Below are 27,483 nucleotides of genomic sequence, written 5' to 3'. Positions count from 1 at the left end.
TAATAGACTTAGAAAAAAAGGACCCTGACACTTAAAGAGTTAAGTTTCAAGCATATGGTGCCGTCCATATGTACCTGTAAAACATGTACATAGTCAAACTTTTTATTTTAATTTTTACTCTTTTTATATTAGAAATTATCATAGTTGGATTTGATTAGACTTACTTATGTACTTATGAAATTCTATTAGTGTACCCAAAAGGATGAAAAAAAAAATAGAAATGGCCTTTTTAAGCCGAAAGCAAAGTTTTGTGCGTTTCCTGATGACAAAAAAATAACCTCACACTGATTTATTAATGTCCATAAATGGTATGGTTTGTTAAGTTTCGGGGTCTACAATCGGTGACGAAATACTTGGCACAAAAAGGAAATCCACCGGGGTGTTTTGAAACCACAATCGACTTGCAAGTCCTCTAAAGTAGGTTGGAAGGGTAGAGTTTTAACTCTGAGTTTTAACGCTAGACTTAAGATTGAGGATCCAAAAGTTCAAAAATGGTCCAGTGGCTTGAAATATAGTCCAGGGCTTGAAATATAGCCTAGAAACCAATAAATCCCTCCCAGATCGAAATAATCGATGAAATCAAGTTGAAGGCCCGAAATTGATATTCTCGCTCGAACTTCAATTTTCGAAAAATGGTAAATTAGCCAAAAGTGCCAATATGTTATGGCACCGATTGTAGATCTCGAGATAATTCATTTTAAAGGTGGGTAAATATGCTGAGAAACTGCTGACTCAGCAAAAAATATCGATAATTTTCAATCTTTGAATTATAATATCTCACCATCTAGACATATTGAAAATTAACAAGCCCTACCATTGTTTTGAAATTTGTACGCTGGTCTAATAACTTATTACGATCATTCGACCTTAAAGTCTTAAAATGTGACGACTTCTTAATTGATAGAAACGGAAACGGGGCTCGACAGGGATATTCAAGATTAGGTAAAGGTTATTCTTAGATAATCTCATAATAGATCACCTATCCTTCTTACACCACGCTCTGCTCAAAAAGGGATGTGGGGTGAATGTGATGATCTGACATGATTGTTGTTCAGCCAAAACCCTTCAAAATTGTGGTTTCCCTTTGCCTAAAAACAAAAGCAAAAGCACTCAATGCGCTCAATCTTTTCCTTAGCGCTTGAAAAAAACTCGAAGTTCAAGTATTTCATTCAGATCGCATTCCATTCGTGTGTCAGCTTGTAGACACTGTTTTAAAATCTGAAAAAAATTGTCATTTACATGCTAAGCTTTCAGATCTTTTTTTTTTTCAGACACCAGACGTTTTTTTGAAAGAACAGAAGTTTCTTAGAACCATTGAAGTATAAGCCGTAATGGCTAGATGTGAATCTCCTATGTAGGATTTGCAGCCACTTTTCTCCAACTTAGGTTAGGTGGACACGTGCCTTTCATGTGTATGTTGGTCTAAAAGTAACATTCAAAGATTTCGATAATATACATGGCTTAAAGCAATTGTCGCCATTGAGCTTCTAGCCCAAGGGGCTAGAGAGGAATATCCAACCTTTTTCAAGCAAGAAAAAAGTGAAGCCTTAAGACTTGCACCACTTTTAGAATATTTTAGAATATTTTTAGCATATTTTCGAAATCTGGCGGTGCGGATTTTACTTTCGATCTGAAAACCACGCAGGTCACGCGTTTTGGATGATAAACAAGTGGCTTTCATTTCCCATGGGGGCTAATGAGTATCGCCCTAAATGCCGGCGCAAATCTTAAAGCTACACTTTTCTTACACGAATTAGAGATTCTATTCAGTGCATTTTAAAGAAAAGAGAAGTGTTAAGTCGATTTAATTCCCGTGAATGCTCCGAAGAGTTTACTCTTCAGAAAGACAAACTGACGATATTTAACGTAGATGGACCCGTCCTTTGATTCATTGAACGGGGCCCATGGCCAGCCGGATTGACTTTTATGAATGAGGGGAATGAACCGAGCATAGAAGGGCTAGAAGGGAGCGGGGATTCAATTATTGTTTGTAGGATTTTAGACCACTCAGTTATCGCTTCTTAAAATCTTATGTCAAAGTCCACGGCAGACCGGGTCGGTTTTTATGAATGAACGGGAATGCACAGAAACGTTGAAAAAAGCGGGGATTCGATTCGGGAACCCCTAGTTTGTAGGGTTAACGTTTTATCCCGCACAGACATCACTCCCTTACAATCTTATCTCAATCTCCATCTAGAGAAAAATCTTTTTTTTTTACTTTGGACGCTTTATTAACAGATTATACATACGAAAAAGGCATAAAGTTCCCTAACATACTCAGAAAGACAATTAAAGTCTGATGAGTTTTGAAAAGTAAAAACCTAAAAGAAGCTAAACTGCTATTACGACAGAGTTTCTTATAAAATGCCCATAAAATGTGAGTAAAAGTGCTTATAAAAAGAGTATGAAAAACTTGGCGAGAGTTGAACTGTTTATTTGAAAGAATGACAAGAATTTATCAACACAACGTTTATTTATCTCTGTGGTTTTACTCAAACACAACACAACATGACTCGTCATTAAAACATATAATCTTTGTCATCATTACAGAAAAGAAAAGAGAGTTTTGAAGAGGTGGGTTGCAGGAGGTGTAGCCTAGTTAACTAAGTTGCACGGCTTCGCCACACGGTTTACTGCAATATAGCATTTTCGGCGCCTTAAAGATTTTTTTATAATTACGGGTTTTGAAGTTTGCCTTGGAATACTGCACTTATTTAAGACAAACGACTTACAAGCAGATTTATTCCACTGATCGAATCAAAGTAACTTTCTAGGCCGAAGGAGTTGCACATTGTGAATGCAGAATTTGCTCCAGTATTTTGAAGAAGCATGGACTCTAGTGCCACCACCTTGTTGATGGTTTATCTTGGCGTTGTTGATGCAGGTACCATTTTTTCCCCAAAGTTCTTTCGAGAATGGCGATAACGAAAGTGACACCTTCAGACAAGGACATACGTCACCTTTTTTATAAGAATAAACTATATAAGAACATTTTGAGGATTTACGGACTCTAAAATACCCAATTTCTTAGAAAAATAGCCAAAAATACTCACAAAATGGTGAAATTAAGAACATGTTTAAAAGAGCATTTTTATTCTTAAAACTTAAAAAGTTAAGACTTTCTCCGAAGACTTCAAAAACTTTAAATGTTCTTATAAAAAATGGCGACAGGTTTGCAAGATGTCCATGCCAAAATTTAAAAATTGGTCCTGAGAGAGACTATTTTCCCAAAGTCCAAACTTTCCCCCAAACTATGAGAACTCATGACCCTTTGAAGAAGTCGATTTTAAGAGACTTTCGTGAGTGCAAAAAAGGGAGCGCGCATACCCGACACCCATTTTGCCTAAGTACTTCCCCTCAGGGAATTTAATAAGGATATGACGTACACTTCTATACAAAACTTTGTAAACTAGATGATAAGAATTTGTATACAGTCATCACTGACTTTACCCTAATCTCATGCTTTCACTCTACAGGCATTGTACCATCAAATCCAACTCCGCCCTCCAACTATACCACACCGCCCGCTACAAACGCCCCTCCACCACAAAGAAATGGTATTGGTAATTTGCAGATCTGGGAAATATCGTTTATCTGTATCGGCATTATTCTGTTTCTGGTAACCATGGCAATAGTGGTGGGTTGGTTCGCTAATAAGAATAAACGAGTCAATTATGATGAACTCGATGATTCAAACAAGTTGTTTTTGGGGAATCGGAAATATTATTTCTGGGAAAGTGAAACGGAAAAGTAACTCAACGTTGTTTTAACGTTCATGTAACGTTATATGGACGTTAGGGACGCCAGATGGACGTTATAATGACGTTCTCTGTGTCAGCTGGGATGTTAATAGCTGAGGATAATGGAATTCATAGAAGGAATGTTCAAACAAGATTCCAACAACACGACGATGTGAAAATCCAAGATATGATGAAACATTGACACAATTCCATATAACTGCGTAGCAATATCAAAGAAAAGCGAAGAGCTGATGATATCATATAAAAGTAATAACTTGGGAGAAGAAAGGTTAAAGAAAGTTTCACCAGTAAGACAATATGAAACTTTTAGCGAGATATTCTTTACTTTGCGAAATAAAATCAGAAGAAGATCTCATCTCATCTTATGGCAAACTAATGTTCATATTCTACGAGAGTCGAATGAAAACTAAGCCAATTATTGTCAATAATGGAAAATTGGCATAATGCTTACAAAATTGAATTTAACAATCGTTAAAAAACTATTCAGATAAATGATTAACCAACATAACACACGCATGAAAAAACTTGGCAAAAAGGTGAGATAATCGAGCAAAGTTAAGATAGATGATCGAGTCAAATGATATCCCGTTATTGGATTATCTAAAAAATATGAACCAGCATAATAAACTGGTTCCCTTAAAAAGACATCTGGTGACAATCTTTAACATCCGACGAACGTCTAAATTAAGTTGTGTGTTAGTGGAGATGGAACTTGAAAGAAAACTAATTTTGTATACAATATTTTGCGATTTTTGTAAAGATGTTAAAATTTGTTGAAAATAACTTAAACGGATTTATCTATTTATCGGGTATGGGTGGTAGTTTTTTTTACTTTTCATTACTTTTTTATTTACATTTAAAAATACTTTTTTGACTTTTTTCTCACTTTGTAAAACTTAGTAGGGGGCCAAGCCTGGGGTCCCGTGATATCTTTTTTACGACCTAGCCATTTTTAGTCCATTCCAAAGAACAGCATATTACAAAATATTTTTGAGAGGGAGGACGCGGATTAGGCACGGGAAAACTTTTTATGACCAACTGCAAGGGAAAATAAGGTGTAGGAAAATAGCTGATTTTCAAAAGTCTAAATAAACGGAAATGATTGGTACCATCTGAAAGAGCACGAAATTCTGAGCAAAAAAAATTTATTACAATAACTCTCTGACTAAAACACACAAAGAAATAAAACCGCTTGAAGTTCAAAAACATACCGACGTCAGTACGACCAAGACAAGATTTGACGTCAAATCACAGTAGAGCTGACAGTTAGTTGGTCTTAAAGCGGCTGTATTTTTAACTCTAGAGAGACTTGGGATGGTTTAATGGCCCCATATAGATATTAACCCACTAAGTACTATCACTCTGTAACTTCAAGTTTTCAAACAATTTTTTATTTAAAATGTGCGTACACGTCCCAACTAAGAATAAAATGCCAATCTGGACCAATCTGTTTAAAAAACAGGGGGGGGGGGGGCTGGGTTGCGGTGCTCCTTTAGAGCTCCTAAAATAGAGCGATCCCATATGATGCCATTGGCAGATGCCATTGAGAGAGAGAGAATTAAAGAAAGAATAAATCAAATATACATGTTCATTATTTTGTTGGTTTTTTGAAACAACAAGTTTATAAAACTAAAAGTTCGAAAATCTGTTTTTTCGTAATAAAACTTTTTTATTATACAGAAAATGAGTAATCGTTCTACATGATTGACTCTGTTTCAATTGTTAAAGAAACGTATTACTATTTAAAAAGACTCGATTACATTCTCGATGCCGAGACTATTTTTTGGCTTTTTTGGCTCGTAAAAATGAGTTTATCACGCGTAACTTGACATTAAAATTTGACGTAAATTTTCGTTGGTATTGGGATTGTAATCATGAGGCTATTTTGCTTGATTGGATTTTGGCTCAGTCTGGGGTGTGTATTTTGCAGACCAGATTTGTTCCACGAGAATGATGATGATGGTAAGATTTTAAAGACCCAGAAAAGGTCTCATATACAACAACATCACCATGACGACACGCAAAAACACAAACGACAGCAAATGACCAATCATAACGCACGACGCAATACACAACACAAAAGACACTACATGACAAAAAATAACAATGTTAAGGAGCTTAATACCAAACGACACGCAATTATAAACAACGTTAAATCAAGCCACAAAACGACGGCTTCAAAGCGACACACGATCACGTCAAAACAACATAGAACAGTCACAAAATACCATCCACTACGATCACAACATAACGACAAACGTTCCAAAACGCGACAACAAAAACACAAACACTTTACACGACATACAATCACTCATCCACAACAGGCACAACACGTGTCAACAAAAAAAGACAGTCTCACAACACACCAAAAAATCACTAAACCAACAAATTTCACCAAAGATGAAAACCATAAAAAAGCGGAAGTCTTTTTACTGGATGCATCGAAAATTGATGAAGATGGGGTCGTCAGAGGTCGAGACACAACCTCCAGTGCTGTCGGTAACATTATAGCTCCTGAAGAAGATGTGTTAGCAAGTAAGAAAGAAAATATCAATAACCTTCTTACCAATGCTGATGGTAAGAATCCAGAATCATTGGAGCAGAATCTGATGATGAACCAAGATTCAGCTAAAGGAAGCATTGTTCCGATGTCTGTATCCTTTGGTGGTTTCAAATCACTCGACGATGCTGTGTTGCAATCGAATATACCAGCTGAAGTTGATTATCTGAAAGGGAGTTATAATGGGAACAAGGATTTCATGAAGAGCTTGCAGACGCCAACAGATGGACCTGAAGAGCAAGCAGTTAGTCGACAATTAGCAGGGGTCGAAGGACAGAAGACAGAATCGTTGTCCAAATTTATAGAGAGTAATGATCCACAGGGGGAATTATCAAAGATCGGTGATTCCTTGACGATGTCAAAAATTGAACCAGGAGAGCTTCAAACTGGGGAATCTTCAAAGATTAGTGATTCCTTAACCACATCTAAACTTGATTCAGGTGACCCTTCAAAAATGATGGATTCTATTTTAGAACCAATCAAGACATCAGCGAAATATTCACCAACAAGTTTTATGAATACAGAAACAGCCATTAAAGGTGACCCTGCCTTCTCACAAGCCGTAACCCAAGACAATTTACTGGACAACTCAGTCAAAGAAGCTATAAATGCAGAAATGAAAAAAGATATTGATCTAGCCACGGGTGAAGAGAAACAAACGGATACACGTTCGTCTGCTTATGAATATAAACCCAAGGAATCTTCTTTTTCAAATGTCAAGGAATTCCCTTCTTCTATGGTGGGTGATATCGCGACTGTAGCGGAGGCGGTTGATAAAGCAGCCGTCAGTCGCTCACATAAAATGAAATATAAGAAACAGCGCGAGAAAGTTGGGAAGTCCAAGAAACTAGTCAAACAGAGGTCTTCGAATAAACATCATAAAACATCGACACATTCGAAATCCTTACACTCGCTGCCGACAGTTCCAAAAGTCAAAACAACAGCTCAACAAAAAGTAGAGGAATCCCCGAAACAAATGACAGGGGAAGCACCATCTATAGAAGAGCAGCATGTGATTCCCCAATTATCCGATTCCCTGGACGTCAATACACATCCTTCGGCACTGACCGCGAGTGAACAGAATCTGATCGCGTCTATCGACCGCGCGGCCCGAAAGAAGGACGTGGCGAACGAAATGGTTAACCGTATCATGATGCCGACTAAAAGTGATCCTTTCTCAGACCAAGCTCTCACTCCACCTGAACAACTCCTCGACATGCTCTCCAATGGAAAATTCAACGACCCCTTACCTGAAAGCGTACTCGACCGCTTATCCAATCTTGATCCGAACAAAGCTATGTTACCTGATTCAAACGCTTTCATGCAACCAAAACAAAAAAGCCCTACTTCAGGTTTAATGCAAGTTGGGTCTGAATTACTACCAGTCAAAAGCGTCGCTTTAAACCAGCCGCAAGTTACACCACAACCGCTTCTAGACACAAGAGAGTTAGCGAGAGCTGAGAAACAAATGAAAACAAACCCATATTACCTAGCCCAGAATAACATGCTGTTAGACGCAAACAATTTCAAAAGCATGCAAGATCTTTCTAATATTGGAGAAGCGATGTTTTCTAAGAACGTTATCGACTTAAAACAGCCGATGATGATGGGCGGAAACGAATTGGCTGAGGGTGGTTTTAATGATAACACCCTTTCTTTCGGGGCGTCATTAGGTGAACCGTCTTCCACAAGTAGCACGGCAGTTGCAAGAAACCAGATGAATAATAATAAAAACCTTCAATCGGTTACCGGTAAAACAAGATGTCCCAATTGCGTCACCGGTGGACAATATGGTAGCCAAGCTGCAGGATTTTCTCCACAGCGTTTACTACACAAAGAATCCCACTTTGTACATAATGATATCGATCCTTTAGTGTTGGAGCAGATCCGACATCTACCGACAGTGAATATGAAGAAATTGATAGAAACACACAGGAAGAAGACTGGACACAACAAACACAAAGGGAAAACAACTTTCCAAGATGCAATGTCTGATACGAGTGTCTCACATAACACGGACGATGAATTCGTACCTGAGAAAATTGTCACTCTTCCTGAAGAGCACGTCAATCGTAAGTCGGTGTTCTTTAAGACCTATTCGCACTTTGATACAGTATAGAAAACGCCCTTGCCGCGCAGCCCTGGCTTACTATTCCCCATAAGTAGTGAGTTAAAAATTCCTATCGAAATCCCAATAGAATAGGGATAGAAATTTTATTGTTCCCAGCTCAAAAAACCCAATGGGGATGGTTTTGGAGTGCAATTTTTTATATCAAAATTTTGAATGGGGATAAAATGAAAGTCCATTTTCAGTTGGCTGAAACTGTAGGGTATTTTTTTCAACCGGATATGAAATTTTGGTCAATTTTTTTAGTTACCGGGTCTGTAACACAGAGAGGTGTGTTCGTAGCCTCTCTAATCAGTAACCAGACCTTACAACATAACTGTGACTTTGACGCTGACGTTGACGGTATCGACCACGTCTTTAAATAAAACAAAAATTTCACATATTCACAGTTTTCATATTATTAAACTAAAGAACGTTTTTCTTTTGAATGGTAGGAAAAAGTTTCCATAAAAAGTAGGCCCTTGTTAAACATATTTATTTCTGAATGCTACCTTTCGGCTAACCATTTTTGGTCCTCAATCACAAACAACTATCCATACAGACTTTCGAACGTCACGTGATCTATTTTTAGCAATCTGATTCGTCGAAAACTGTGACGTAACGTATGAAAATCCATCCCATCTCACTAGTCTGTCCAGCCCGCCTCAATATAAACAGCACCTAATGGATTCTTTTGTTCCGATTCTCAAAATACCAGCCCCTGCCCAACTGGCACACGACGTCGTTTCAACGTTCATTTAACGTTATATGGACGTTGTGAACGTTAGATAAACGTCTAAAAAACGTTGTGTGCCAGCTGGGTGACTATAAGCAAGAAATGTACCCATATGGCTATAGGCAATTTCACAGTCGCAAAGCGTAATGGGTAATCAGGACCACTGTGCGCTAACGACGATTTACTATTGGTCCAAAGTTTTGAAATTTTTTTAAGATTTTTGCGTCCAGCCAACGGGAGGCCGTTAAAGATGCGCAAACAGTCCTGATTACCCATGATCCATTTCGACTGTGAAATGGCCTATAAGCAAGAAATGTACCCATATGAACCATCACTGACTTAAAAAAACTTTATTCTCTTTGTTCACAGACGGGTACGCAGTTTGCAAGTATGGACCTTGTTTGAATGGAGGTGTTTGTACAGCGCATCCAGATAAATATTATTGCAGTTGTTTGCCTGGTTGGATCGGAACCAATTGTGAACGTAAGAAGCTCATTTGATGAAATAAATTTGTGCTTAGTATGTAGTCTCTTAATCACTAGAATCTGATGGGTTCTTGAGATTACAATCTTCTCCATATTTGCACGATTCATTTATATTATATTTGCTTATTCCCGAGGTATCATAGAAAATCTTTCTAGCTAGCAACTATTGATTCAATTTCTGAATTAATTCACTTGTGGTGTAAATGCATCGAGATCGCTGGAGGATAGAAAGCCCATGTTCCGAATCACGAGACCCTAGGTTTGGCTCCCACTACATAATAGTCTAGAACATTTCACATTCTCTTAAAGGACGGAACGCGTGTTTTCCGAATCCATGTCATTACGGAATTTGTTCACCGAATATGGACGGGTTCACTTGTACGTGCAAAGCTGGATTCAAAGGGAATCTCTGTAATGGTGAGTTCTTTTTCTGTTTTACGTTTTGACGATCACGTGGAACATTCATTTTCTCGGCCGAATACCTAATTACACGAATCTTACTAGTCAAGTATTCAACGGTTTTAAAATTAACACGCAAAAAAACAACACGAATTTTATTTGCTTTTTCAAGGACACCACAGCTGGTTTTAATTAAAGGGGTTTTAAATAACACGAAATTTCTTAATTCGTGTTAATTACATGTCTACTTATTTTCGTGTAATAAGGTAACTTTAGAGTTTCATTTCATGAGCAAATTTTCTCAGTCAAAACGTTCTCTTTTCAAATTTGGGAATAGAGTTGAACTGTCTTTGACAAGTTATTTTATTGGCTAATAGTGATTTTTGATCATGTTTTGTTTAGTTACGTAATAATAATTACATATTTAACATAACATATATAACATGAAAGACCTCTATTTTCACGGCAAATAACTTCCAAGCTTGAATTCCATCACACCAGCTAATCTTTTAAAATGTTTAATAACCTGATGGATCAGGTCGGGTTATCGTGGTACATTGGTATAACCCGGGCAGTGAAATCCACTGTCCTGCTTCTTACCCAAACTAGAATTATGCAACACCCATCCACTGTCCCGTTTCGTACTCAAACTAGAATTATACCACACCCGTCCACTGTGGATGGGCGTAGTGCTGTTCCAATTTTTTTTGCGAAGCGGGACAGTCAAGAAAAGTCGTTTTGGGTGCGATGCGGGACAGTCAGAAGTGACGGAGAATTGTTTTGGTCTGTAAAATTTATGTTGGGCACGAAGTTGCTTTTAGTGTCCGGGTCATACCCATGTACCACGCTAACCCGACCTGATCACAACAGTCAAACTAACAAGTCACTGTTTTGCAAACTAAGATCAAAATAATAATTAGTGCAGTGAAAATAATTCCACTCAATCATTTCTTCCTACAGTACTGGATCATTGCCATCCGAATCCATGCCATAACAACGGTTTGTGTACAGAAACACAACATGGTGTACAATGTGAATGTTCACCTGGTTTCAAGGGAAGGCTCTGTGAAAGTAAGTATCATCTTGTTCAATCCCTCTAATTTAGCCAACAACCAAGCGGTTACATTAAGACTCTCGCTGTAGCCAAGTTGAAACCGTAGATAAGTCGGGTCAAAAACTTAAAAGTAAGATCTGACCGTACTGAATATTTTCAAGATTCCGATTTCCAACCTAATTTGGATTGTATTCGTTTGGATTTTTTTTTGAACGTATCGGCAAGTATACAAGCTTAATCCTCTCTGGCGATCACACGCCAACTTTTTCGGACGGCACTAAATCTTAGAAAAGTCAAAAAAGAATCGCATAATAGATCAGCTAAAGATTAGATTTGGTGTTCACGTGCTCGTAGATAGGAAGTAACAAACCCTGACTCCGTTTAAGTCAACTCTTTTCTTTTACTAAACGTTTTAGTGGAATCAAAATGCGAGCCGATCAATCCATGCTTGAATGGAGGGACGTGTCGAGAATTTGTGGATCATTATTACTGCGCATGTCCGTTGAGTTTCCGAGGTGTTAATTGTGAAGGTTCGTATTAGAGGAATTACTTTACAAATAGTTTTTTGTAATTCCAGAGCAAAGCTCAGTTTAAATGCAGTCACCCCAAGGTTTAAGAAGATATAATCAAAGCTAGTGGCAAAGCTAAAAGAAAATAGGAAGTGGTCTTTTTATGACCTCATCGCACGAAACCAAGAAAATCCAGAAACTACAATCTAAAAAAGACGAAAAAACTATGCACAAAAGTCACCAAATTAGTACAATCTAGTTGGAATGTAACTATTAGCATCTAGTCAAAATACAAAATAGCCAGTCTCAAAACAAAACTGCTCAACCAGTAACATTTCACCTTTTCCTCATAGATTACATCAGCCCGACAAAGCCACCGCCTACCATTCCATTGAAACAAGTTGGTCCACAGGCTATTCCCGCCCCAATGAACGCCCCAAATAGTGACATCCGTGATGTTTTCACATACCGGTCTACGGATCAATACGGAAATCCGTATTCGGAAACCCACGAAGAGATACGGAAAGGGCCGCAAGGGTTAGTAAACCCAGGCGCTAGTTTAGTTCCGCATCCAGTTGCGCTTGCTGCAATGAATGAAGCTCCAGGTACCCATTTTGTCGGAGCACCGAATCTTGCAGAACACGGTGACGTCATCATGCATTCATCCCGGGAAGACGATAAAGCGGTTGTCAGTACATCAACAAGCGAAGACGAAATTAAAAATCTTCCGGAAAACATCAAAGATGACCGGTATCAAACACATTTCGTAGAAGTTGATAAGGATAATGAAGGTCATGAATACAAACATAAATCATTAAGTCATAACCATCTCCATGTGGGTGAATCAGTGGGCGTTGGTGAATACGCCCAACAAAAACACGCCCCTAATAATGATGAAGAGGCGGGGAAAGTGATTTCGGATGTAGAAAAACATCATGAAGAAATAAAGGAGAATTCGCATCAGCAACATGACCACGATGAACACATTTCAAACGAAAAACACGTCCCACAGAATGTTTTTGTAGATCATTCATACCTCGATTTACCACACCACGCTCGTCAACATGAACAATCGAGCAAAACGTTCGAAACAAAACAAACTATCGAGGCACAAGCAAGCGAAAGATCAAAACTCGATCGACCAGATGCAGAAACATCAGAAATGAGCAAACAGAATTTAAATCGAAATGGTAGCCCGAGTAGTGATGATGATAATAAAAGCAATATCAAAACAATAGGGGACATGTTAAAAATGTTTGACCAAGCTACAAAAACTCTTTCTACAAAGATCATTAAAAGTGCTAATAAAGTCATGCTCAGAGAGGGAAAAGCACCTTACATACCACAAGTAGAAAAGTCGGGAAAATCAAACAGCAATCATCAATCCCGATCGGGACAAATCGGGAACGCAACACAATCCCCGTTTTCAGAAATGAAACATTTTATGCAGAATTTATATAATTTAACCAATAAAATCACAAACATTAACAACGCCAAATCGGGTGTTGGGGCGTCGATGAAGGGCGTTAAGAAACACGCCCTAGGCGCTACTGACGATCCATACAAACATTTTACAGACCATCAGAAAAATGCTTATACAAGCTGGAGACGGCAAGCATTGATCAACTACCATGCCCGTAATCCGGGAAAACCGGTTCCCCGCAATACGGTCTCTTTGTCCGAGAATTCATTGTGTCCGAAATTCTGCAGGTTATTTTGTGATCCGTGGTGCGTGAAGATTGGATGTTGTAAACTTTCACAGGAGAAGTTGAACATTTATAAAGAGATAGAGGAAAAGCAAGAAGCACATTTAAAAAATACGAAACCGTCTGGACTTTTGTTGCCCGATGAAGGTAGGAAGAAGGCTTGAAATAGTGTATATATACCCTGGACAAAGTTTCGCGATCACGGTGAAGAAAAAAAGTTTTTTTAATGTGGTACCCTAATGGTAGCCTAGATATCTAAGCCAGTTTTCAGTCACTTGCTATAAAATATGAAAGTTAAGTTGTGACTGAAATACTGTTATTCAGCGCTAACTTAAATTTCACGGATATAAAAAAATCATTAAAGCACCGAAAACGCTATACATCTTTATACAGTATATCGCGCGCTGTAATATCTGGCTTCATTAATCAGGCCACCCTAATGGTAGCACTTATCAAAGTTAGTGAACAATTTTAAACTTTTATTTAATTATAAACTGACCCACATCGAGTAGCGCTACCATTAGGGTACCACTTTTAAAAAAACTTCGATCAAAGATTGCCGATATAGCTTGGTCAAAGTAATACTGACCTTAGTGGGTTTTCCATGTTTTACTAAGTTACGTAATTTACACCATTACGGAAGCGTTCGAATATGCAGAGGCGATAACTTGCTTTCATAATGGCGGAAATTACGTAACTTAATGAAACATAGAAAACCTATAAAGTGAACAAATCTTCACAACCTCCGCGAGGCCGTTTTCTAACGAATTGGAAAAATTACAAAAAAGTATTTTAATTTACCTCATTTTGTTATGTAAATACGTCGTAATGAGAGAATTCTTCTGTCAATTATAACTTCCAACATGCCTGAAAATATGAATTTATTATTGAAGTAACAACATTTAGGAAAAAAACTTACTACGTTATATGGACGTTATGAACATTTAGATAAACGTTGAAACTACGCTTCAACGCTTCAACGTGTCCATTTTTAATTATTGGCCAGAAGTTCATGGAGTTATCAAAACAGTACAAAATATAAGTTGCTTGTTGGAAATTTAGTCCATTTTTGTTTTATTTTTCAATATAATCCTTTATTATAATCTTAATATATGATGAAAATTATGTCAACAAATAAAGAAAAAATCAAATTTTGAATATATTTTACAGTCGAAGAAAACGTACAGACGACAAAACGACAACATAATAACGACAATGACGTCACTTTAACACGACAACCGACGGCGACAAATAACGAGACTTTAAACGACAATTGTCGGAAATGTAACGAGAATGCAGACTGTGTACAGGGGAGTGAACAGAAAGGTTGTGTCTGTAAACCGGGGTTCAGCGGTGACGGAAAAGTGTGCACAGGTAAGTCAGACTACTTTTCTTTTGAACTTTAAAATCTCTTGTCTTCGTCCAAGAATTTCACAGGCCTCTATAAGCCACTGCACTGTTGCAGAATAGAGTTCTATATTAAACAGGTTGAGGCCCCTACCACCAGGCAATTTTCATGAGTTTTGTTTTTATGTTTTATATTGATAATATTTTCAAGAATTATCAAAAAGGGGATCCTAACATGGTCCGGGGATTATAAAATACCAATTATTGGACACTTAGGGAAATTTTATCTTTGGTCGGTAAAGATATTGCAAGAATAGAGTAGAGGTCCATCTGAAAGCTCTGGGTAGTTCGGTGAAGATACCTTAAGAGAAGAAATTTTGGCGACTGAGCCCATTTGCCAATTTTGGTGCAATTTGTCGGAATTTATTTTTAATAAAATTTCTAAATTTGGCGCTCGAATAAAATTTGGCGAATGACTAATTTTTTTTCTCAATATTTTAGCTGAAAAAAGAGGAAAAAAAAAGGTTTTTAGAAGAAACAGAGACTAATTTGAAAGAAAATTAAATTTGGCGAGAATCTGTTTTGGCGAGTGACCTATAAAGTTAAATTCGCCAAAATTTCTTTCCTTAAGGCAGAGATTCTTTCACCATAATAACCTACGTCCCGACTGGAAGTGATCGGGATTCGATTACAGTCCCTTGCCGTACAAGTCTGCAATTTAATCCTTCCTCTGGGTAGTTTTTTCGTCGTTTACATAATTATGACTTTTTCCTTTCTACTAGTGGACACGTGCATGTTATGTCATTTGGACGCTGAATGTGAGGGTGAAAGATGTTTCTGTAAAAATAATTTCGAAGGAGATGGATACGAGTGTCGACCTTTGCACGGTATGTATTCTCATCTTCCAACAAGGTTCAGAAAAATGGTACACGTACACGTTTTTTTATAAGAACATCCAAACATTTTTAAGCCTTGGAATGTTCTTAACATGTTCTTATTTTTGCTATTTTTTTAGTATTTTAGCCAATTTTCCTACGAAATTTGGTCTTCAAAGCCTTCAAATGTTGTTAACTTTTTCTTAAGATTTTGGCTATTGAAGCCTAATGTTCTTATATAGTTTATTCTTATAAGAAAACGTGTAACAAGTGATACTTGTCTTTTATAAGCACACAAAATTTCGAGAACAGGCTCGGAGATGCTTAGGACAAGGGCTTGACAGGGCTGAAAAATGCTTATAAGGATGAAAAATTTGAAGGAAATTCTGAAAATCCGAAACAATCCCAGCTAAAATCAGGAAAATACATTTTTTTCGTAGGCTCAAGCTAATGCTTGGCAAATGCTTATATTTTTGCCATATCTGAGCCTAGATATGCTTATAAGTGCATTATAAAAAACATGTACCTGGTTAATCTACAGAATATTAGACATATAATTGAAACAATTAAGACAGAAAACCCTAAAACCCTTATACTGTAGGCTCGTAAAAATAATAAAAAAACCCCTGGAATTTAAGATTCTCATCAATGTAAAATTGCCATCTATGCCATTCAATAGTCAATCAACGCCAATTATAGTAGGGGCCAACCCCAAACCCCAATTCCACCAATCAAAACCCGTTTTTAGAAAATTCGACTATAGAACATCGAGAGGGGGCAAAAGTTGTGACTGTAACGTCAGTTTATTGTCCATAAAAACTTTTAACAGATCTAATTTGCGCCCCCTCTACTGAATTATAAAATATTTCATCAATTTCACAATCACAAAAAGGAATTTCAGATTCTTTCAAAGACAATTTTATTTTACTTTTCTAGCCTCGAAACGGAACCAATGTTCAGATTGTCATTTAAAGGCTGATTGTACATCAGGAGAATGTGTTTGCAGTATGGGTTACTATGGAAACGGCAAAAATTGTTGGCCCATACCCATCATTTGAAGATAGGAACTAACGCTCACTGGATATATGAAAAAGTTGATTCTTCTGGGCTACAGTTTTATGTGAATCTTCAAAACCATATTGGCTACTTCAAAATATACAGAATTGGGATTAACGCCGTCTGGATTCTATCTCATCTGCGCGCCAGGATATTCGCTCCATTTATCACCACCAAAACATCTGTTTACAGTAAAACTGCTTGTTGTTAGAATCGCTTAGGTGATGTCTAAGAGTCTAGGGCAAATTCATGTAATCTGAGACAAAAAACAGAAGCATTTTGTAAACCGCGTCCCCGTGTGTCTCAGGCTTTATTTACGTTGATGATTGACGCCAGGGAATTATCTAGCGCTATCAGTAAGAATAAAAAAGCTGATAATGCACAGGGAACGAGGTTGGCATTTTGTGTATGGATAACATTGGTTTGTTTCGAATCGCTGAAATCCATGAAGGATAATTCTTCTCCTCACTGGGCAATATATTGAAAATCGGAGACGATTCACGGCTAATTAATGGAATCGCTATGAGACTAACCTAGCCTGTACCACCCCGCCAACGGGTGTTTTTCATATATTTGGCAAACCGAACTTTATCTTTTTTAGTCATCGAAGAAGAGTCTGGTACAGGCTAAGACTAACCCTATTGAAAAAACATTTACACAGCAACGTTTACGCAGTGAGTTGAATCGGCAATAAACTCATTTATCACAACAAGCTTTGATAATATGATGGAAATTTTTGTAATATAATTTTTTATGTTCTTGATGAAATGCATATACAGTAAAGTAAACAAAGGTTTGATAAGGAAAACTTAAGTCAACGTAATGACGTAAGGTGTATTAGCTGAACACAAGGAAAACAGTAAGTAGTGCATAGGACTTTTTAAAGGGTCTGTATTTCAAAAAAAAGGGAAATTTCTCAAATTTTTGCCAAACTTTCGAACACTCTCCGATGAATCAGAAGGTTCCATCATGAAATGAAAAAAAAATGTTTTCTTTCGATCAACTTGAATATTTTTTCATCCATACCATATTGAATTTTTTTTTTTTTGGTAAAGGGTCGGGGCTTAGAGAAAGAAGACTTAAGAAGGTGGTAAAGCACCCCTTATGGTCCGTAAATCTCTAGCACCCATTTTGGTCTTAATAACCCACTCCCCTTCTCCAGCACATTCTTATTTCATCTGAATCTTGTTTAAGCATGTGAACAGTGCATGATGTGTTTGACGACTGCCCAGCTGGCACACAACGTTGTTTTAACGTTATTTGGACGTTATGAATGTCAAATGGACGTTGTTTTGACGTTGTGTTTGACGGCTGACAACTTCCTTCACGTGTTTATTTTGCACTCTAATCTTGAGGAGGTGGTGTACACAGTTTTATTTAAGCCTAGTGTCACATTTCTTCATGGTTTTTGAAGCGAATTATATGAGTGATTGAAGTGAACACGAGATTCGTTACAAGCGTGCTGATATCTTGTAGAGGTGTTTTTATTTTCTTTGGTAGTTATTCTCATAAATGATGCTTTTTCGAAAGAGAATTCCGGAGAATTCTTTTGAATTTTTCTTCATAACTTTGAACAGGTGAAGCAAAGCTAAAGTATAATAGCTCAAAATTTAAGTTAGCCTTTCCTCTTCTTGATTATGAAAAGTATAGATATTTAACATTTTTAGTTTTTTCACAATCTTAATTCAAACACTTTTTTTTTGAAACATCCGGTAGCTGGCTACATACGTAGGATCTTTACTGCATGAGGAAGTATACTTTAGGCGTACAAACTTTCGCGAGCAGAAACTTTCGCGAGGACGAAAAATCGCGAAATTCACGACATTTACTTTCGCGAAATTCACGACATTTACTTTCGCGAATTTAACGAAAAATTCTTTTTCGCGAGCATAAACTTTCAATTCAGCATTGCCGACGAAGTAAAACTCAGAATAAAAACATACTGGTTTAAAATATTTCGCTCTCTCTTAGAGCATCTTCAGTTTTTTTGAATAACAAAGACGTTTAACAATTATATTTAACGACGCTAGAACGGCATTACAATGACTTCTTCAGTTTCTGACGTCACGGAACATCTGGTACACTTCTTTCGCGTATCCGTGGCAGTCTTTGTTGAGACCTGATGGAGCCAGAGTTTGGAGTCTGCACATCCATTTATCTTCGGCTCGTTCTCTTTCTGCGGAGGATGAAAAGTCACTTTCTAGGATCATCACCTCAAGGTCAGCAAAGGAGTGGTCGCGATGGAAATGTTCTGCCAACTCTGAATTTTTCGGTCTCTTTCCAATGTCGTAGCTGTGCTTTGAAAAACGCGTTGACAAGGCTTCTCCTGTGTGACCAACGTACAACTTGTCATGGATCTTGCATCTGGCTGCATACACAACGTTCTTCGTTTTGCAGCTACCACCATTGGTTACACGTTTAGTGATACAATTGTGAGTGATTTCTGACTGGGTGACAATGTTCGGGCATAGCTTGCATTTACCACACGGTTTCGTGGTGTTTTGACGTGGTGGTCTTTCCAAGATATCATTTCGCACGATTTTGTTGGCGATTGTTTTTCGGCGGCGGAAGGCGACTGTTGGAGTTGAAGGGAAGACGGTGGATAAGGTGATGTCGTTTTTGACGATGTTGAAGTTTTGACGAAGAAGTGATGATAGGTGTCTGAGAGCTGGATGCCATGTGCAGACGAAGATGGATTGTTGATCTTGTTTATCTTTTTCTTTTGAACGAAAGAGAGATTCCCGGCTGCTCTTCAGGACGTCTTTGTACGCGTTTTCAACAACACATCGTGTCTGTACCCTCTTTTCAGAAAGTACTGAAGGAGTTGTTTGCCATGGTTGATGTAGTCAGCTACGTTCGTACAAATTCGACGGATTCTGATGAATTGTCCCTTCGGGATGTTTCTGATGACATGGTTTGGATGACAAGATTTGGCATTGAGGTATAAGTGTGCATCTGTTGCTTTGGAATACACGCTTGTCTGGATGGTGCTGTCACGAAAACGAACCTCGACGTCAAGGAAATTTACGGAGTCAGTTGATTGATGCGTCTCGTATTGAATGGTTGATTTCATTTTGCGGTTTTTCGAAAAGTTATTGCAAAAATCGATAAACTGATTCAGTGACTCGTTGCCATGGGTCCAGATGAAGAAGATATCGTCGATATAGCGGTACCAAACGAGGGGTCTGAGCTTGGTGAGTTCGTAATATTCGTCAAGCATTTTCGTCTCTAATGATGCCATGAAGAGGTTTGCGTAGTTTGGAGCCATTGGAGTACCCATCGCGGTTCCTTTGATTGGTGGTAGATGTTGCTCCCAAATCGGAATACGTTTGACCCGTAGTACCAGAAGTATCAGCTTTTTTAGATAAGATGAGCTGATCGATTTCTTGTTGCGTTGTTCCAGATGATCAAAGCAGGCATTTGCTCCTTCTTCGTGATCGATGTTGGTGTACAGTGAAGCAACATCCATTGTAACGAGTATGGTGTTCGAAGGAAGCGATGGAAGATCAGCTAGTCTTACAAGGAAGTCTTTTGTGTCGCGAATGTAAGAATTCGTTTTTTGCGCTTGGTATTTCAGGAAGCCGTCAAGGAATTCTGAGAGTCGGTTACTGCAGGATGAGAAGCCGGAGACAATCGGTCTTAGAGGCGGGAATTTCGAAAAGTTTTTGTGTAATTTTGGCAAGCCATAAAATACTGGTGTTCGTGGATTTGATAAATGTTCAGTTAATACGACGTGTTCTTTATTGGTGATTTTGGATTTCGATTTAAGATTGTCAATCTCCTTTCGTATGGTGTCTGCGTAATTCTGATTTGAATCAGTATCAAGCTGTTCATAGAAATGAGAACTCGAGAAGTATCTTTCCTGTATCAAGTCGGATATTGTGAAGCTGCTTGCTGACGATTCCAAACGGCCGAAAAGTAACATCACAAGGGAAGAGCAACATTCTCTTGAAAAACTCTCCAGGGACCGCAACATCATCGTCCAAAAAGCAGATAAAGGTGGGAAAATTGTCGTGATGAACAGGTCTGACTACATCGTAGCCTGCAATAATCAACTCGAGAATAAACATTTCTATGAACAGCTTGATACTGATTCAAATCAGAATTACGCAGACACCATACGAAAGGAGATTGACAATCTTAAATCGAAATCCAAAATCACCAATAAAGAACACGTCGTATTAACTGAACATTTATCAAATCCACGAACACCAGTATTTTATGGCTTGCCAAAATTACACAAAAACTTTTCGAAATTCCCGCCTCTAAGACCGATTGTCTCCGGCTTCTCATCCTGCAGTAACCGACTCTCAGAATTCCTTGACGGCTTCCTGAAATACCCAAGCGCAAAAAAAACGAATTCTTACATTCGCGACACAAAAGACTTCCTTGTAAGACTAGCTGATCTTCCATCGCTTCCTTCGAACACCATACTCGTTACAATGGATGTTGCTTCACTGTACACCAACATCGATCACGAAGAAGGAGCAAATGCCTGCTTTGATCATCTGGAACAACGCAACAAGAAATCGATCAGCTCATCTTATCTAAAAAAGCTGATACTTCTGGTACTACGGTCAAACGTATTCCGATTTGGGAGCAACATCTACCACCAAATCAAAGGAACCGCGATGGGTACTCCAATGGCTCCAAACTACGCAAACCTCTTCATGGCATCATTAGAGACGAAAATGCTTGACGAATATTACGAACTCACCAAGCTCAGACCCCTCGTTTGGTACCGCTATATCGACGATATCTTCTTCATCTGGACCCATGGCAACGAGTCACTGAATCAGTTTATCGATTTTTGCAATAACTTTTCGAAAAACCGCAAAATGAAATCAACCATTCAATACGAGACGCATCAATCAACTGACTCCGTAAATTTCCTTGACGTCGAGGTTCGTTTTCGTGACAGCACCATCCAGACAAGCGTGTATTCCAAAGCAACAGATGCACACTTATACCTCAATGCCAAATCTTGTCATCCAAACCATGTCATCAGAAACATCCCGAAGGGACAATTCATCAGAATCCGTCGAATTTGTACGAACGTAGCTGACTACATCAACCATGGCAAACAACTCCTTCAGTACTTTCTGAAAAGAGGGTACAGACACGATGTTGTTGAAAACGCGTACAAAGACGTCCTGAAGAGCAGCCGGGAATCTCTCTTTCGTTCAAAAGAAAAAGATAAACAAGATCAACAATCCATCTTCGTCTGCACATGGCATCCAGCTCTCAGACACCTATCATCACTTCTTCGTCAAAACTTCAACATCGTCAAAAACGACATCACCTTATCCACCGTCTTCCCTTCAACTCCAACAGTCGCCTTCCGCCGCCGAAAAAACAATCGCCAACAAAATCGTGCGAAATGATATCTTGGAAAGACCCACCACGTCAAAACACCACGAAACCGTGTGGTAAATGCAAGCTATGCCCGAACATTGTCACCCAGTCAGAAATCACTCACAATGGTATCACTAAACGTGTAACCAATGGTGGTAGCTGCAAAACGAAGAACGTTGTGTATGCAGCCAGATGCAAGATCCATGACAAGTTGTACGTTGGTCACACAGGAGAAGCCTTGTCAACGCGTTTTTCAAAGCACCGCTACGACATTGGAAAGAGACCGAAAAATTCAGAGTTGGCAGAACATTTCCATCGCTACCACTCCTTTGCTGACCTTGAGGTGATGATCCTAGAAAGTGACTTTTCATCCTCCGCAGAAAGAGAACGAGCCGAAGATAAATGGATGTGCAGACTCCAAACTCTGGCTCCATCAGGTCTCAACAAAGACTGCCACGGATACGCGAAAGAAGTGTACCAGATGTTCCGTGACGTCAAAAACTGAAGAAGTCATTGTAATGCCGTTCTAGCGTCGTTAAATATAATTGTTAAACGTCTTTGTTATTCAAAAAAACTGAAGATGCTCTAAGAGAGAGCAAAATATTTTAAACCAGTATGTTTTTATTCTGAGCATAAACTTTCGCGAATCAAGACGTAAAATTGAGAATTTTCACATGAAAAAATGGCTTAGAGGGACAGATACTTCTTGGATTGGCTTGAAACATTTGTCCTTTGACTTATTAGTCTTTTAGCAGGCTAAAAAGTGCCATAACAGTTACATTTTATTCAAAGTTTGAGGGTTTTACAGATTTTCTATTTTGTCAAGAATTTTTCGCGAGCATATATAAACTTTCGCGAATGGTCCTTCCTAGAATTTTTTAAGACATTTACTTTCGCGAAAAGGGCCAAAATTCGTGAAAATTGCGAAAGTTTCTGCTCGCGAAAGTTTGTACGCCTAAAGTAGCCTCCTTAATACAACCGATTTATTGCAAGTAGTAGGGGGGAATTTGTTCATTTTCTGAGGTCGTGCGAGTTTTTAAGTCAAAGCACTTGTTATACATTTTTAGAAAGCTAAGAAGGAGTAGGGGAATCAAAATAATATAGGTGCCAATTTTTTCTCGGACACTTTGGTGTGTTTTTCGGATAAATATGACGGTCTCAGGCAAAAATCATAGGGTCAAAATTTAATGAAAATTTCTGCTTGAGAAAAGAGAGACCTCCATTGTATAAAAAGCTCTCAAAAAATTAAGATTAGAAATATATTGCGAGTATAGGTGATTTCTGTACTCAAGATATTGACCCTTAAAAATAATGTTTTTTATCTAGAAACAGCATTTTGTCTACTTTTTTGCACACAGTTATGATTTCTGTTTTTTTTTGTTCAATCTTGAGAAATGAAGGGCATTATAAAAGTCTCCTCATGATCAGTCCAAACACATTTTTACTTCCACGTGGAAATTGGTCCGAAGTTCTGAAAATGTCACGGGAAGGCTGTACGGGGGGGGGGTCCCCGCAATTACGGGACCCCCCTCCCGTAAACCATATGGGAGTCATTTAATTTACACTTTTTTTTATAAGCATACGGGAAAATCGGGTCGAGGCTCCATATGCTTAGCAAAATCTCAGATTTTTTAGCCTTAATTTATGCTTATTTATGCTTAGGCTTTGCTTTGTTGATTTTCTTTGGGTTCGTAAAAATTTCGAATTTTAAGTCGTAACATTGATTCGGCTCAAAGAATTACAGTTTTTTTTGTAATTTGGCGCCGCAGACGAAAATATTTGGTCTAAGAAAGGTCAAACAGCTTTAAAAGTAACCCTAAAAAGGTCAGCGTTTTATTTTAAAAAAGTTGCACAAAGTGTTTTTGCATTTCAGCTTATATTAGAGGTATGCTTTGCATTATGCCTATTTTTTACCGAATTTGAGCCTAAGTATGCTTATAAACGTTATGCTTATAAAAAAGTGCATTCTTTTGAAGGTGGTTTCCTCATAGTAGCACAAAAAGAGTTTAGACATTTTAAGAAGAATTTGTAAGAAGGGATGATGTTATCAAACAATAGTGGAGGCAGTATTATTGACGATGATATATTTTGCGATGAATTCGAACCATCGACAACTTGCACCTATATATTCTCGGTGGTGTTGAGTTTGATTGCTTTGATCGCATGCATCGGTGAGTACTTTATTTTTCAGATTTTGATTTACACACAACATTTTGAATAGAAATTAGACAAGTTGGGACAAGACTTTACTCTCAGGTGCCCAATAAAGGGGGGGGGGGGTGTTGGAAAATTTGCCCTAATTGGATCTAATTGTCAAGCGGGGTTGTTGGAGATTGTACCTCTAAATACAACTCAAAACAAGGTAATTATAGACAAAATAGCAAGAGGGTATAATAAGGGCTTCTTCTTTTGACAGCTGAAAATATTTTTAAAAAAATCCTTATAACAAGGTCGGGGGGGGGGGGGGGTTGAGAAAAACCGAAAATTTAACGGGGAGGGGCGTTAGGCACTTGAGGAGGGTAGCCACTTTTGATTCAACCTTGATTGAAGGTTTCCCTTTTTTACAAATACATCCTGATTTTATATTATAGGAAACTTGTTGACGATCATTGTGGTTATATTGGATCCTTTGAAATGTTTGAGATCTCCTTTCACATCATTCGTGGTCAATCTCTCCATAGCTGATGCTCTTCAAGGAGCTATTGCCGTTCCATTTGTGGTTTATCATCTGTTAGATCATGAAAAAGGTGTGTTTTCATTTTGGGATCTTATTACTTCAAAGGTTACATTTGAGCTAACTTTTGATCCTTTTATACTTTAGGCGTACAAACTTTCGCGGCAGAAACTTTCGCGATTTTCGCGAATTTTGGTCCTTTTTTTCGCGAAAGTAAATGTCTTAAAAAATTCTAGGAAGGACCATTCGCGAAAGTTTATGCTCGCGAAAAATTCTTGACAAAACAGAAAATCTGTAAAACCTCAAACTTTGAATAAAATGTAACTGTTACGGCACTTTTTAGCCTGCTAAAAGACTAATAAGTCAAATGACAAATGTTTCAAGCCAATCCAAGAAGTATCTGTCCCTCTAAGCCATTTTTTCATGTGAAAATTATCAATTTTACGTCTTGATTCGCGAAAGTTTATGCTCGCGAAAAAGATTTTTTTCGTTAAATTCGCGAAAGTAAATGTCGTGAATTTCGCGATTTTTCGTCCTCGCGAAAGTTTCTGTTCGCGAAAGTTTGTACGCCTAAAGTAACATGTAGATCAACTTCATTACGGCAGAAAGTAATATCCCTATGGTCAGATAATTCTTATGACTCAGCCTAGGCTGTTGGCATCCACTAACGGATTCTTGCTCCAAAAATACTACCATCGGTTTTGTAGAGGTTTGCGATTCAGACTAGGCTCATGCATGAATTAATAAAAACTGATGTTTAGCATAATAATCTCTAGTCTGAATACTATAAAGTCATACTAAATTTATACATACAAATTATGTATGACAAACAACCCTCTACGTCTACGTCCAAGTCTAACTCTAAGCAGCGACAGCGATTGGGTATATTGGAATAACAACTGACTGATTTTTGCCAATTTCTCAAATGCAAGCCTAGTCCGCAGTAAAGTCTCTGTGAACAAATTTTGAGTAACTTTCAGAAATCAGAAAAGCTGTTACATTTTACCTAATTAATAATTTTCTTTTTCTTTCCTTTTGACAGGACTTCGGTTGACATCGAAGACAGTACATTGTCTGACATGCATTTCCCTTCTCAGTGTTTTCTTCAGTACAGTCATCATCTCAGTTGACCGCTATATCGGTATCACGCGGCCGCTCAAGTATCGCGTACACTTGTCGCACGGTCGGTGTTTAAAAATCGCATCCGCAATATGGGTTATATCGATTGGATCAGGTTTTTTGATCACGTATCGGCCCTATGAAACGATATCGTTCATGGTTTACAATTATTTTATGCTTGTAACTGGCATTATTGTTATGTTTATAACTTTCGTTCTCATGTATCGATTCTTGAAACAAAACGAACGACAATTTTGCGAGAAACTACGAAGCGCATCGATAACATCGACGTCTTCTCGATACAATGCAGAAAAGCGAGTCACAATTGTTTTGTTAATCGTGTTATCGATTTTCATGGGAACGTATATTCCCGCACTCGTTATGTTGAATTTGTCGCAGTATTGTTTCGAATGTAGCTGTGAAACTCGATACGATCTATACGTTATAAGATACATTCTACTCGTCTCGAACAGCGCGATCAACCCGTTTGTTTATTCGATACGAATGAAAGATTTTCGAAACTCGATTCAATCTTTATTTGTGAGGAAAACGAATCGAAAAACTCGATATCGATTGATAACCGATACATCATCAGACGGTGTATCGAATTTGGAAAAATCGGCTGCTATGTGATTTAGATGAAAGGTTACAAATGCACGTAGAGTTGACTCCATGACCAAGAATTTGCTTCGAATTACAGAAAGCATTTTATACTAATTTCTAGCTGAAGGACCAATATCTTAGTTCGAATTATCGAAAGATTTGAGTAGTAGAGGTTCGAATTAGAGAGAGTTGATTGTATCAACCCTTAGCGGAGTGGTTGGTTTCAGGGACTGGTAACGAATTTACAAGGAAATGACGTCAAAATTCTTCGTTTTATGAGAATGTTAATACAATGACTTAATACATATTTTGATGTCATTCCTGGTAGACTTGAATTCAGTCTTATCCATTATAGATATCTTATATAAAACACTAGATAGAGCTGCTCTGTATTTCCCAAGCAACGGTAGGTGAAGCAAAATAATCCGCCATCTTTGCTGAAAGTAGCTCACAATAGGTCACAGTTTGGTACCGGTACAATTTGTTCAACCAAGCAAAAAAAACCTGAATGGCGCGAGGCAACGAGGCGAAAAATAGGCTTGATCGATCAAATTGCCGGCACCGAACTATGGTCTACTTATCAAAGATGGCGGATTATTTTGATTCAAATAGGGACGGAGTAGCTCTATCTAGTGTCTTATATAAGATATCTGTGAGTCTTATCACCTTTTAAAGGATGGTAGATATATACTGAAGACAAATACTGATGAGACACAGATGAAATGCACACTTTTTTTAAAAGAATATCTTCTATAAGAATATCAGGGTGAAAATTGGCCAAATCGTAAGAATACCCTAAGAATTCCCTTTAGGGTGAGTTTCACAGAATTTGATAAGAATATAGTCATCTTGTATTTGGTTAACAGAATAAACCTGCTTCCTTTGTTAGACTCGAATTTAAACTTTGAGACAGAAATGTAATTTTAGCTCTATATGTTCATTCAAACGTCCAAAACTCTCAAATTGATCATTTCTCATGTTTGTAAAAAGTCTAAAAATGTAAGAATACGTTAGGAATATATCACCCTCAATTTTGGCAATTCCTTAAGAATACTTGACTCTCATCCAAAGTACACTATTCTTATAAAAAAAATGTATATTTTTGTGTTTAGAAGAGGAACAAGAAAGAAATTAAAA

General features: G+C 37.9%; 5 protein-coding genes across 5 annotated transcripts in view; 3 read left to right on the top strand and 2 right to left on the bottom strand.

Annotated features, from left to right (window-relative positions):
- Nucleotides 1-27,483, bottom strand: part of LOC136813872 (uncharacterized) — a 42,118-nt gene that overhangs the window by 14,456 nt on the left and 179 nt on the right. The window contains exon 2 of the mRNA XM_067070369.1: nucleotides 14,119-14,184. Within this exon, the coding sequence (XP_066926470.1) occupies nucleotides 14,119-14,123 (5 nt within the window). The 5' untranslated portion in view covers nucleotides 14,124-14,184. The remainder of the gene's footprint in view (nucleotides 1-14,118; nucleotides 14,185-27,483) is intronic.
- LOC136813869 (uncharacterized) lies at nucleotides 5,495-17,387 on the top strand. The gene is made up of 9 exons (XM_067070363.1): nucleotides 5,495-8,393; nucleotides 9,534-9,647; nucleotides 9,959-10,066; nucleotides 11,009-11,119; nucleotides 11,519-11,632; nucleotides 11,965-13,464; nucleotides 14,488-14,691; nucleotides 15,447-15,551; nucleotides 16,476-17,387. Exons 1-9 carry the CDS (start codon nucleotides 5,636-5,638, stop codon nucleotides 16,595-16,597), a joined length of 5,136 nt encoding a protein of 1,711 aa, XP_066926464.1. The 5' UTR covers nucleotides 5,495-5,635; the 3' UTR covers nucleotides 16,598-17,387.
- Nucleotides 18,647-20,520, bottom strand: LOC136813954 (uncharacterized). The gene is made up of 2 exons (XM_067070467.1): nucleotides 19,603-20,520; nucleotides 18,647-19,396 (listed from the first exon to the last, which is right to left on the bottom strand). The coding sequence occupies exons 1-2, from the start codon at nucleotides 20,518-20,520 to the stop codon at nucleotides 18,647-18,649; spliced, it is 1,668 nt and encodes a 555-aa protein (XP_066926568.1).
- On the top strand, nucleotides 20,612-21,979 carry LOC136813953 (uncharacterized). Its single transcript, XM_067070466.1, has one exon. The coding sequence runs from the start codon at nucleotides 20,612-20,614 to the stop codon at nucleotides 21,977-21,979; it is 1,368 nt and encodes a 455-aa protein (XP_066926567.1).
- LOC136813867 (histamine H2 receptor-like) lies at nucleotides 23,854-27,423 on the top strand. The gene is made up of 3 exons (XM_067070361.1): nucleotides 23,854-24,121; nucleotides 24,542-24,697; nucleotides 25,667-27,423. The coding sequence occupies exons 1-3, from the start codon at nucleotides 23,989-23,991 to the stop codon at nucleotides 26,374-26,376; spliced, it is 999 nt and encodes a 332-aa protein (XP_066926462.1). The 5' UTR covers nucleotides 23,854-23,988; the 3' UTR covers nucleotides 26,377-27,423.

This window comes from Clytia hemisphaerica, unplaced genomic scaffold (genome assembly GCF_902728285.1).
Source record: "Clytia hemisphaerica strain Z4C2 unplaced genomic scaffold, Clytia hemisphaerica genome assembly, whole genome shotgun sequence".
Taxonomy (NCBI): Eukaryota; Metazoa; Cnidaria; class Hydrozoa; order Leptothecata; family Clytiidae; genus Clytia; species Clytia hemisphaerica.
This window is presented reverse-complemented; position numbering and strand designations above follow the sequence as displayed.